At 38.3% G+C, this 14,135-nt stretch overlaps 1 protein-coding gene across 1 annotated transcript in view; it reads right to left on the bottom strand.

The window, feature by feature from the left end:
* Dnah5 (dynein axonemal heavy chain 5) overlaps nt 1-14,135 on the bottom strand; it is a 249,501-nt gene that overhangs the window by 24,942 nt on the left and 210,424 nt on the right. The window contains exons 67-71 of the mRNA XM_031360281.1: nt 13,455-13,569; nt 12,779-12,969; nt 8,976-9,097; nt 6,970-7,119; nt 727-972 (exon numbers count right to left, since the gene is read on the bottom strand). Coding sequence (XP_031216141.1) covers nt 727-972; nt 6,970-7,119; nt 8,976-9,097; nt 12,779-12,969; nt 13,455-13,569 — 824 coding nt within the window. The remainder of the gene's footprint in view (nt 1-726; nt 973-6,969; nt 7,120-8,975; nt 9,098-12,778; nt 12,970-13,454; nt 13,570-14,135) is intronic.

Here is a 14,135-nt window from a genome sequence, read left to right as displayed (position 1 = left end):
AAAGAAAGAGGTAATACAACGTACAAGTAAAACTAACTCAGCATTTTAAGGCATGAACCTAAAGATAAAGACAGTGAGGCCATATTGATGACATGGACACAGATTCCAGAAAACTGAATTCTAAGCTGCACTTGGGGTATTCTAGAATGAAGTATACTTTCAGGAATGGTCAAGTACAGTACAAGGACAAAAAGAGCAAGACACCTGTTCTGAACTGAGAGGAGAGGGGAATCAGAGAAAAGGAAGTCTATCCCCTAGCGTGTCCCCATCTGTCCAAGGAAAGATGAGAGGCTTGGTGTCCAGCAGGAAAAGCAGACAGGGCCTGGACTGAAGAAACCAGCACCTCGGGTGGAAAGCAGCTCCCACTGAAGATACTTAAAAGAATGTGTATCTACAGGATGTTGACAGGGGTTGACAGGGGTTCGCTCCCTTCTAGATTCTCAGGATAATAATAATCAGACATATACCCTCTACAATATGTGAGAAACTTCTCCTTGAATCTAATTGCTTTAAAAAAACAAGTGTTGTAAAATAGTAACTCATAATTTTCATGCAAATTATTCCATAACTGTTAAGGAGATTCTTTACATAGAGCAACCCATCAAATTTGGGGATTATGAGATAATTTCCCAAACATCTCATCCATGGAACACTTTAAATAAAATCATCTACAGCATCCATAACACAATCTCGAGATGTATCTTGGATCTAGACATTCGGCCTTACATTTGCCATGGTCTGGTGCAACAGCTTCCTCGCATGGACCTCCTGGCCCTGGCCCATGGACACATAGCGTGTTTCTATTTTTAGTCTCTTCCCCAAAGCAATGATGGAATCTGTGGGGTCGGAGCCCATGGACAGGAGGCAGATGAGTGGTGTCCGTGGGTCAGATTCCTCCCATGTCTTTTCCAAGTCCAGGATAACTCCCTCTGCATAGTTTTCTCCCATGGAGTCCATGATGTACTTGCGAGCCTGCCAAAAGTAGTACAAAAATCATCAAACGCACTGCAAGCTCCTTCATGTATTACCATAAAGTATGGCTTCTGCAGATTCGCTCAAAGATATCCATCTGAACTGCCACAGAAACGGGACAGAGGCTTGTTTTCCTGGTATTTGTTTGTTTTTAATTATAATTCAATGCTATACTCACATAAGCAGGGCTACTTGCTAGACAACATCATATAGTTAGAATGTAAGAATCTGAGCTGAATGACCCCGAGCCCCATTTTGACATACTATGGTTTCTTTCTCTGCACAAAAAGTTTTTGGAAATTTTATTATTTAGGATGTTAACTCTAATTCCACATAGTTCAATTATATAATGCTTGAAAGGTAAGGAGTATTTACCAAATAGATAATCTTTGAATAACTGTTTGTGAAGCTTATGAGATAGTGAATTAATTAATTTATTAATTCATTTTTAAAAGATTTACTTGATAATATGTCTGTTTATAACTTCCATCATCTCTTTCCATTGGGACAGGGGAATGATTCTATCTTTCTTCTCTTAATCTTGTTTGAAATTTTAATGAAATACTTGTTCACAAGATCAATATTTAAGTTCATTCTCTCCATAAGAAGCGCCTGATATTCTTTTTCTAAAAAGGTCAAAGAGTAATTTTTTTCAAATATCAAATATTGTGTGGTCCTTAATCCCTATTCTCACCCTCACAATAACTGGGTTACCCCTCTCAAAATAAATACTACCCTCCAATTCCATTGTCTTCTCCCAACTCAAGTTTGTCACATCCACATGTTCCCACAGGGAAATTCCCCAGATCAGTCTTTCTCACATAACAAGCAGAAACCAACTGTTAGCACATTAACTTAACCTCCCTAGAAGGCACTGATGAGCCTACTCAATCCCAGAGGACTACACAGGGAGTTTGCCTTACTCTGAGGCTTCAGACAGACCTAAGCTGTGAGGATAACAAGAATAAATGATGACCAGCTTCCCAGGGAAAGCTCAGAGACCTGGGCTGCAAGTTATTCTGAGAATGAAGACCAATATCTTAATGATGAGAGGAGAGTTACAAAAATCAAACTAAGGATGGCTTCAAATCAAAGATGGCTTAATAACCCTACCAGCTTCTGGGTGCAGGTCATGACAAGAGAGCCTGATGGCTTTTGAAGATATCTGGCATCTTCATAAGAGCAGAAATGAGTGCTGGCTGAGACAATACAATTGAATACCCAGAATGCCCTACTTTGGGATTTTCCTTCTGGATAACTTTATCCCTCACGTGAGAAACCCAAATATGGTGTGGAATATTCATCTTTTGCACAATGGGAAAGAGACAATAGGTTCACATTTCCCAAACTCACAGATGATCACTGAGAAAGCATTGGACCACTGACTATGTATCCTCTCTTTCAGCATCTCAGTTCCAACCCTGCCTTATTACAAAACATAATGTCCAGTTTACCACCAATGCAAGATTTAAAATGTGCTGATTTGGTACAGTGCACAGTCTCTTGCCTTGACAACTAACTCTAAATGATGTTGGAAAGGACAGCGTGCCTGGTTTTCTTAGGGGACTGTGAAGTTTCTTGTCAGAGCCCTGCTTCACTAGAGCTAGAGCAGTGGTAATAAAATAACCAGTCAGGACAATTCCATTGTGCCTGTCAGTCCTAGAAATGATCACCCATTCAGACCTTCCTCCCTTTGTAGATTTTAGTAGTTGAGAGCTGTTCTGAAAATATGAAGTTACATCCAATTCAGTTTGACATATAATATGCCATAATATTTCACATGATGTGTTCTAAATTGACAAGATCTGGTGTGAGAGTCTCTAACTTTTTTCTAAATGCCCACATATTTTATTTTGCATCCCTCCCACAAGTCTTTTAAAAGTTTGCTTATCATGTCCACTGACAGCATCAAAAATCCACTTTATCTATACACTCGGGGTCACTAAAAGTCTGCAGTCAGGAAATAATGCAAAGGCTGGGCATTCCACAGTTTCAGTTGCTGCTCAACCACAGGGATCAGCTATCACTGCAGCTCCTTACAGTGTGCTTCACATGCACTCAAACCGCAAATGTTTTCTATTTTAAGCTAATGGGGTGCTTAGTACACACAAAACCTCCACACAAACCACATGGACCCAATATACTGCCATACAAGCCATTACAATATGGTAGGGGTCAGATGGCAAATCGCTGAAGCTTTTTGGGTATATGGTTTCTGTTGCAATCATTTAACCCATCCATTGTACCACAGAAGCACCTCGATATAATACATAAACAAAAAAGATATGGCTTTGTTTGATTAACTTCATAGTTAATCATTATGATTTGACTGATCCACAATGTACACATGTAATGAAATACTATAAATGTATACAATCATTTGATAATTAAGATAGAATAAAAATTTAAAGCACCACACTGCGAACTGACTTGCATAATTTTTACATCATAAAAATTATGACTTGCATCATTTTTACATCTTGTTGTTTTCTGGTATTAAGAATATATAAGTTATGCTTAGTTCATAAGCTATCTGAGGCACATTGATCAATTTTGTTCGGGAGGCCAGGACATCATTTTATAACTCCTTGATATAGAAAGCTATTTTACTTAGAATGGAAATCGTGATGGATTTTTTAAAATAAAATTCTTGTTCCTAGGAAAGAGAGATATTCTTGGGATCACAGCCATGGTTTCCAATTGGCTTCAAGTCCAGAGGCTGCAGTTCATTGTGTGATGTTAGCCTCTAAGACATAACTACACGTGTGCGGAAGAACGAATATCCATAACTTCAGTCCAACATATGCATCATCACATTGGACCAATAGATGTAACTGAGTCTCCCCATGGCCACAAATCCCCATCTTACAAAGGTATAAAACTTGGTTTGCAACCTCCTTCTTTGTTTAAGAATGTGTGTCAGGTGGCCATACAGAGCAGGGACAAAATGACCCTGCCTTTGGGACTCATACTTCACCTTAGGATTAGACATAGAATGACCAAGTAATAGCAAATAAACCATATCCCTGAGACTGCAACAACAAAACCAACTAATATCTCAGAAACACACAAGAGTACATCCTAACAAAGGAGCATTTAAGCGGTGTGGAGGCAAAAGGAAGTCATTCGTGCAGTGAACACATGTGCAGGAATTTTGGAGAAAACAAGAATAAGTTGTCTCATGCGCATGGAGGACATCCAGTATAATTTGTGTAAGTGACGATTTGGTGCAGGCCAGCCCGGCTTCTGCACAGCCTGCCAACCCATAAAACCTTAACACTTCATTGGCACAAGTAAATATACAGGCTACATTTTTCACAGGTGATTCTGTCCAAGTCCAAAGAACAGTTTCTACCATCTGGTCTCAATTTAACAGGCTCAAGTTTTGAGTAGAGGTGGGGGAATGAAATCAGAAGCTACCTCATATGGACTGACCTTCCTGGGTGGCATGGTTTTTAGACATCACTGTGTATATAGCATTAGAAACTCTCTAACAATGGGATATTCTTGTAGCCAACCCACCTGGCAGCCCCTGCTGTGGAGCATCACACCAGACAAAATGAAGTTCATCATTTGTAACCTTATACTGCTGATAGGAAATGGGGACCAAGTGTATCCACTTTGTAGGTCTTATCTAGCAATAAATTTTAAAAGGATTCATATGGATATAAATTCCAGAGGTATAATGTATTTCCAGAAAACCATCTAGATTTTATTTAGGAATTGAGTATTTTTGTAAGGGCCATGGGAATTCACTGAAGGATTTGGAAAGCTGATAATGGAATGTCCTTGCCGTTTATTTTTAAAAGAATGCATCAGAGTGGGCAAGAAGAAACAAAGTGTGATTAGCAAAGAAGCCACACTGGTGGCCTACCTGAGGATAACAAAGCCTTAAAAAGATACCCAGAAGATGCTCCAACATGTAATAAGGATACATGCTCCACTATGTTCATAGCAGCCTTATTTATGATAGCCAGAAGCTGGAAAGAACCCAGATGTTCTTCAACAGAGGAATGGATACAGAAAATGTGGTACATTTACACAATGGAGTACTACTCGGCTATTAAAAACAATGAATTATGAAATTCTTAGGGAAATGAATGGATCTGGAGAATATCATCCTGAGTGAGGTAACCCAAGCACAAAAGAACACACGTGGCATGCACTCACTGATAAGTGGCTATTAGCCCAGAAGTTCGGAATACCCAAGATACAATCCACAAACCACAAGAAACTCAAGCAGAAGGAAGACCAAAGTGTGAATACTTTGATCCTTCTTAGAAGGGAGAACAAAATACCCATGGAAGGAGTTGTAGAGACAAACTATGGAGCAGAGACTGAAGGAAGGACAATCCAGAGACAGCTCTACCTGGTAATCTTTCCCATATTCAATCACCAAACCCAGACACTACTGTGGATGCCAGCAAATGCTGGCTGACAGGAGCCTGATATAGCTCTCTCCTGAGAGGCTCGGCCAGTGCCCAATACAGAAGTAGAGCCTCACAGCCATCCATTGGACTGAGCACAGGGTCCCCAATAAAAGAGCTAGAGAAAGGACCCAAGGAGCTAAGGGGGTTTGCAGCCCTTTAGGAGGAACAAAAATATGAACTAACTAGTACCCTCAGAGCTCCCAGGGACTAAACCACCAACCAAAGAATACACATGGTGGGATTCTTGGCCCCAGCTGCATATGTAGCAGAGGATGTCCTAGTCAGACATCAATGGGAGAAAAGGCCCTTGGGCCTGTGAAGGTTCTATGCTCCAATGTAGGGGAATACCAGGGCCAGGAATTGGAATAGGATGGGTTGGTAATCAGGCAGGGGTGGGGGAGAGAATAGGGGTTTTTCTCGGAGGGAAAACCGGGAAAGGGGATATCATTTGAAATGTAAATAAAGAAAATATCTTATAAAAAATAAATTTAAAAAAAAGATGGAGATCTTACAAAGCTTTATCAGGCTTTCAGTTTAACTTTGACACTATATGGTTTCTCCGGGGGGCGGGGGGTGAAAAGAATGGAGGTAAGGAGACAGGAATGGATTAGAGAACCAGCTGTACCTATACTTTCCCTTCCATACAGCCTTTAAAAAGGCAACTATTCAACCATTAATTAGGGCAGAGTGAAAGTAATGAAGTTGAAAGGGGAAGTGAGTAGCAGGGTGACCTCAGTCTTACATGGCCAAACTCTTTTCTTTTCTTAATAAGTCTTTGGTTCTAGCTATTCTTGTGATCCGTGGTACCTGAGTCGAGTTGAGGGTGGTTTCCTTGTACATTCTGTAACACTCCCTACACACACACTAAGGTGAATACAGAGTCCAGCAGGTTTTACTCTAAGATTGCTTTATGAGAGCCATTTAGAAGTCTACCTGTGCTGAATTTTAAAGATTTAATTGTGAAAGCAAGACCTGTGCCTTTTGGTGGGTAAATGTCTGTGATGTAAGACTGGAATATAAAAGGTCTTGGAGAAGATGAAGCTTTGGGGAGAAGGATTCACATTTCCACCATGTGCAGAATTCAGTTTTAGGAGAACCTGATTCCTCTCACCTAGAGCTGTGGCGTTATCTAGGGATGAGCCATGTCTGTCCTGCTAGATGGCTCTCTCACTACTTCTGTGGTTTTCCTTTCTTACACAAAAGCTGATTTACAGCTAGGAAAATAGAGCAGCTATATCATTTCTGAGTTATTATAAAATGATACATGAGAATAATACATTACGTTTATGTTATTCTTACATGCCAAGCTCAGAATCATGATTTTCTCATTTGCTTTTGTTTTACCACTAGGACCAAAGGGGTTTAATAAATCACTTAGGGAAGTGTGCACCTCAGTACTTCATTTGCTGTTTGAGTCTCCATTTATCACATTTGTCTCACTAGAAAATTGCTTAGAAGCCCACAAGGAAATTCTAGTTGATAATCACATTCAAAATACTTCTTTAAATTTAAAGGAAAACTCTCCTTTAGAACATTCTCTGTTGTTTCCTTTTAATACACACTTTACCTGGGCAATGGTTCTGTCAGGACACCAGGACCTAATAAGAAGGAGGCGTCTGAAGCAGTCAAGAGATTTATCGTAGGCATTTGGAAGCGGCTCCTCTTCTGGGTTTTCTTTGTCAAACCAGATCCTCCACATTTTTTCATTCCTTGATATCTGAAAACACCATGGGTTAAGAAGCATGTCATGTCACACAAATGACTTTCAGTGATTTTTCCTGGACATTTTTGATCAAACCTTCTAGGCATGCATAAACTATATACTTTCACTATTTTTAAGCTTTATAGGAACAAAATGTCTGTCTAAGACCACAGACCACTTATTCCCAAATCAGTCTAGGTGAGCACCAGTCTACAGCTAGCTGCCAAGGGAGGAAGAGTCCTGAAATACTTGGTTTCACCTCTGCCTTTACAGTAATAAATTTATAAGGAAACAAAAATCAATGGAGCCTCATTTTCATTATCTCGAGGAAATCTTATTTGCTCCATAAAAATCCTCTTATAACTAGGCCTCATTCATTCATGTTTTCTCATTTCCTAGGACTACTTTTGACACAAATGAAGACACTTACTACATATTTGTTATTGAATAAGCAGGTTTGGGATCAATATTCTATAGATCTAATGTAATTTGAGATATTACATTTAATATAATCATCACACAGATGATCAGAAGCCTACTCTTTATAGGCAACTGGCAAAGCATATGGAGCATTACCGTCTGGGGTCCAATAGGACACCAGACTTACAGAGGCAAGAACATCAAAAGCTTCAAACAAACAAATAATATCTATAAATTAACAGAATCTTATATCTTCTGGTAATCCATTTAATGAAAGCCTCAAGGCTTGCTAGTTTAATCAAAGAAATAATTTCTTAGGTTTACATTTAGAAATTATCATATAAGAATAAAAGCTAATTTGTTTCATGAGGTATGAAATATTCTGTTGCATGATGGGATAGGATTTCTGACATGACACCCTCTCTAAAAGGTAGCAATGTCTGACCAAAATGATCCAGGAATGATTCCTGGGTGGATCCTGATAGAGTACTACAGCACAATAATAACTCCAAAAATGAGTTATTTTACCTAAAACAATTAATTATATCCAAATTATTGGTTAGTAATAAGAAACAACACCAGTTATGAGCCAAGTTATAAAATACATCAGATTTTAAGTATTGGGTGAACATGAATGGTAGACATTAAAAACCCATCTCAAGACCCTTCTCAGACAGAACAAATAGTCATATCCCCTTCAATCTGCCCCTGGGAAGAAAAACATGCTGTTAATCTTATTCTCTAAAGCCAGCATATATTGAGAAACCTCTTTTTGGCCTTGTCCTACACTCAGACAAGTGATTTTTCCTCTATGTGATTTTTCGAGTACATACACAGATCATGTGCAACTAAATGGTTTAAAGAACAGTGAAATCTATACATGAAAACATGAGTTTCACACCTGGATAAATAACTAAAATGAAACTGGGAGTAACAGCAGAGGAAGAAGAAAGAGAGAGACAAAGACCAAGAAAGGAAATTTAGTAGGAAAGGCTATTTACATTGCTTTTTCATCTCTAAAGAGAGCACACATGCATAATTAGGAACACACGTAGTTATTCAATCTAATTAGAACTATTAGTCTTCCTGTGTATTGACCTTCCTGTGTATAGACCATCCTGTGTATATACCTTCCTGCATATGGACCTTCCTATGTATAGACCTTCCTGAGTATAGACCTGCACATAGACCTTCATCGATGATAGTGACATTTGGGCTGAAACAATTCCGATTAAACTTCCTGGCACACTTCTTCCTCAGTAACTGGCCTTCAGGGGGAGTTGTTCCTGTCAGATTGTGGATAAGCTGCAGGAAGGCCAAATATCAAAGGCATGCAATACCTTCTAAGACTGACAGTGTGTGAAGCATTTCTCTCCCACAAACACTGTAGCAATGGGACTGAAAGCTGCTCACCATGACAGTAGCTTAAGTATACTCAAAGAACATGTTACCTGATCAAGGATGTCTGAAAATTGTTTAAGTTTGCTCAGTTCCACCAAATTGAGCCAAGTCATGTCTAGGATCCATTTTGATGGTTTAGGAGGACAGGCTTTTAGATCCAATGAGGCGCCGCCTATAAAATTAAATATAGGAAGTTGCTACATTTTTTTCATTACTTTAAAATAACTCATTTAAATTATTTTCTATTTGAAGTGGCTTAATTTCAATGACTTTACTGCCTTGAAATGTATTAAATTCAGAGGTATAAATCATAGGAAGGAACATGCTTCAAACCTAAGTGAAAAGATGATTGTAGAAAAAAATCAATCAAATATCAGCATTATAGCTTTGAAAACAAGTTTGTGCTGGATTCTAACCTAATTAACCTGGCCAACATCCAGGACCAGCTACCTTATCTACCTGGAACTCTCCTTCCACATTTTAAAATGTAACAATGTAGCCTAAAGTATATAATCCAGGTAAGATTGAGGACATGACAGGTCACAGAACAGATCTCAGCACTAAGAATGGCCTTATACTGGTATAAGCTACCTTTAAATATATAGTTTGTCTACAGATAAACACTAGATATATTTGAAAGATTCTCTTCTATAAACAAATTACATCTATTTTGACCATATCCTAGGGGCTATGTCACATTGCAAAATCTAACTATAACAAAAATTTCCATTTGGTACTAACTCCTGTCTTTTGGGAAATAACTGACGTAAGCACACATAATGGTTAGCAACAAACAATTAATGACACCTGCTACCACTTCAAAAAAATCAGCAGGTAAAAATCCTATTTTGTGTCAAAGAAAGCTTTAGAGAATTTTCCAAATAATAAAATATGTTGTCTAATAAAGAACATCTATTAACATTTCAGGAAAATGTTCATTAAGGGAAATTCTGCCCGTTTGGCCACCTTAAAATATAGGGATAATCTCTTCTATACTGTGAGGAAGCATCGCCTGTCAATATAAAGCTGATGGCCCATTAGCAAAAGGCAGGAAATACAAGGTGTGGGTTCTGGTAGTGAGACAAGAACTCTGGGAAGTCAGGAGCTAAAGATTCACCCTGGTCCCTGAGGAAACCAGACACATGAAACTGAGGAGAGGTAACTAGCCTTGTGGCACACAGAGGAGTTTAAATGGTTTATATAAGTTATGAGCTAGTCGAGAAACAAGCCAAAGCTTATGACCAGGCATTTATTTATAAATAAATAAGCCTCTAAGTTATTGTTCAGAAATGGGGGCATGAGTGGAAAAACCCAAGGTTACATTAAAATTCTTTGATTTACAGAGCAGGGTATAAACAAATAATGCTCAGGATATTTATTGAGCCATACTCCATTTAATCTAGACACCATGTACTATTAAATTGTATCCCTTTGCCAGATCGATCTTAGTTCATCTATAATAAGGTAAATGGGGCCTTGAAGCTATTTGAATGGAAATATTAGCTCATAAAGTGGAAACAGCTTGTTGTAATGCCAGGGAAAAGCTAAAGACCTAATGATAATAGCAATAAATGCCTCACCAATTTTCATGACAGCTGCCCATTTTCCAGCAAAATGGGAAAAGTAAGGTACTTGCCAGCAAGTTAACAAAAGCCTGCTCTTGGAAATGAATGAGTGAGCCTTGTAGGAAGAAGCACTATTCGATGTTTAGTAGAGAGCAGCTACTCTGTGACTACCTTGCCTGCTCCAAAAGTGGACAACTGAGCACAAATAATGATGGTATGTTGAGAGGAACATGATTTTAATAACATGATCACAGATTAAATAGATTCTTTAATAAACCCGAGACTGGGAAAAGTTCAAAATAAATCCTGAGATGATCCAGGATTACATTTTTGTCTTCATTCCTTGAAACTTTCACCTTGAAGGAAAATGTAAATTTCAATTTTTATCCTAACACTTTCTTTTTAAATGAAAGATGTTCATAATTAAAATGTACCAGTTATTCCATTGTACCATAAAATTCAACAGCTAAGAAAAATTTAGAACATCACAAAAGCTAAGTCATCTTAGAAATGAATAAAAACCAGTAGTGGAACAGTGTTACATTTTGTCCCAGACTATTTGTGCTGCTATACTAGATTACCTTTGCTGGGTCAAAGTCTCCTTGAAATTTATAGGAATTAGTTTGTCACGGCTCTTGATTTGGGGAAATCTAAGATAAAGACATCAGTAGAGACAGTGTCTGGTAAGGGTCCACCACTTCCTGGTTGGAAGAGCTCTTTATTCTTTATTTATACCTTAACCTTAAGTTTAGTCTCTTACCTACTGCAAAAGGAACTTCTATGATGAAGAAAGAGAGTCTAATGGTGGCTATAAATGTATTTAAAGTATAATTTACTTCTATATCCATCCATTGGCAATTGATGGCTGGTAGGAGAGGGAGTCTTCTTTGGATGTATTCTGTAATAGACTACCCACATACTACTACATGGCCCTACACTCAGGTAGCACTAAATGGACCCAGTGGATTTAAAAAGAGTAGTTAAAGTTGGGAGGGTAAACTGATGGGGGCTTACATGGGAGATATTGGAGAAGGAAGATAGACATGATGGTGAAAAAAAACATATTTATGTGTGACATAATGTGCTGTGCTGACTAGTTTTGTGTCAATATAGAAAACCCATCTATGAAATCAGGCTGTAAAGCAAGACTGTAGAGCATTTTCCTAATCTAATTATTGATTGATGTGGGAGGTCTCAGTCAACTTTGAGTGGGGTCATTCCTGGTCTGGTAGTCCTAGGTTCTATAAAAAATGATGAGAAAGCCTTGGGAAACAAGCCAATAAGCAGCACCCATCCATAGCCTCTACACAAGCTCCTGTTTACAGGTCCCTGCCCTGTTAGCCTTCCTTTGATCCTGAACAGTGTAAGTCAAATATACTCTTTTCTCTTCAAGTTACTTTTTGTCATAGTGTTTCATCACAGCAATAGTAACCCTAACTGAGATGTAAACAATTTAATAAAATACATCAGCAAAGTAAATGAAAGTGATCATTTGCTTTTCTATTGAGAATGATATCTGCTTTAAGATTAAAATATATCTAAGACCTCAAAAAATGAAAAAAAAAAAGAGGAAAGAACTACATTATAATAAACCTAACCAAGAAAGTAAAAGTCCTTTACAATTGAAAAGTTTAAATTGGCTGATTCAGGAGAAGGGCCTCTTCTTTGTGGTTAGAGTTGATATCCATCAAAGATCCAAGCCCCTGGGTATGGGTCCTGGATGGTATAAAAAAGAGCAAGTGACTGATCGTAAGCATCCTGTGCCCCCTGCTTTCTGGCTGTGGACATGATATGACTGGTCTGCTCAATTTCTTACAGCCCTAATTTCCTATCATGATGGACTGCATCTCAAAGTGTGTGCCAAATGAGCCCTTTCTTCATTGAGATTTATTTTGTGGACTGGAAGGGCAAAAGTGGGATCAGGGAACTCTACCATAGCACAAGAAAAGTACAACACTCATTCTCCTCCCCCAACACTTTTCTAAATTGCTTGCTAACTTCCCACATAGGACATATTTTATTTGTTTCATTATTTTTTCTGAACCTTCCCCACACACATAAAACTCAGGCATACTGCAAGTGGTTTGGTTCAATAAAATGTCTGTTCCATGCCCTGAGACAGACGATTCCAATGAATAGTCAATGTTTAATAAGTGATCAAATGGAATGTCTCATGTAAGTAAATAAAAACTGAAGAGGGAAGAAACTAGTACAACTTAAAAAGTTAAAAAAAAAAAACAAGAAGAGCATTCACAACATCTGCAATGTGTACAGCACTTTCTACTGACCTTTAATGAGAGTGAGAAACTCCTCATGCTTGACTAGGTTCCTCTGGATGTCAATCTTTAGGGTGAGCAACAAAGTGAACAGGAATTTGTGCTCCTCATATAGGCCTCGGGCAGCATACTTGAAAACCTCATAGGTCATATGCTCAATGATATTAGCAATCCTCTTGCTTGTAATTGGGCTCTTGACAGACCTGAGGAAGAGACCATTTAAGACACACTTATCCCACTGCCCTTTTCATCTGTCTGTAGAAACATCATCTCTGGTGGAGAGTAAGTAACTCTGGAGGACTAATTTTTACTTTAACACATCAAGAGAGGGCTTCTAAGTCTAAAGTAACAAGAATTCTCTCAACATGAAGCAACGTAACAAAATTCCTCACTGTTGTCTAAATCAATTTTACCCACAGGCCATTATTATTCACAACAATGTCTTGGAAATTTTCCCATTAAGTGGAACACATGAAGCCAAAGGAATCAAATCAATGGATGAATGGCCAGCATAGCCTCCTCTAGGCATATGATGACACGTCTGAATGATTTGTTAACATGCTGATAACTACACTAATCTCAGACTTAAGAAAGGAAAATACTCTTACTGACAAGCAAAAGGGAAATTCTAATATTGTCCTCATGCACAGATAAAGAATTCAGCTCGACTTCCTAGGGACAGGTGTACCTGGCTAAGGAAAGGTCAAACAAGCCCAGAAACTGCCGGAGCGAAGTCTGATACATCTCATTAACCAAGCGCATCTCCGTGATGAGAAAGTACAGGATGCTGCCCCGTGTAGCAACTGAAAGACAAAGAGCAGGGAGGTGTGTAGCCCAAAAATCAAAAATAAATGAGCTGTGCAAACACATCTCCCCAACTTATTACTCAAAACACCTTTTTTTTTGCCTCATCATTAACTGCCTACTAACAATGAGATCCTAAAGCAATGCTTACTATTTAATATTCATTTATAAGTTTTTCATAGTTTACCAAAGGATACTAATGAAGCCAAGACAGATCTCATTTTAGAATCACCAGACTCCTTTAATGAGTAGAGTTTTTCTATGTTTTATCAGGATGGAAAGAAAGGGAATTTTAAAAGTTGTATATTTAACACTCAGCAAAGGATCCAGTTGGTTACACAAAACCTTACAATGAACCTCATGAAGAACAGCCTCAAGCTTTCAATGTAAGACATCACAAAGGTGATGCCTCTGACTGACATTCACACCATGACATCGTTGAACTCTTTTTCTCAGAAAATTGGTGAAGGATAGTGAATTGAATATTTATTTGACATGTCTCAAGTAACCAATGAATACCTGTTTATTAGATGGTCAGCTAAAGATAACCAGAGAAACACAACAC

Source organism: Mastomys coucha, unplaced genomic scaffold, assembly GCF_008632895.1.
Source record: "Mastomys coucha isolate ucsf_1 unplaced genomic scaffold, UCSF_Mcou_1 pScaffold8, whole genome shotgun sequence".
Lineage (NCBI taxonomy): Eukaryota > Metazoa > Chordata > Mammalia > Rodentia > Muridae > Mastomys > Mastomys coucha.
Note: the sequence above shows the minus strand (reverse complement) of the source record. Positions and strands in the feature narration are given on the sequence as shown.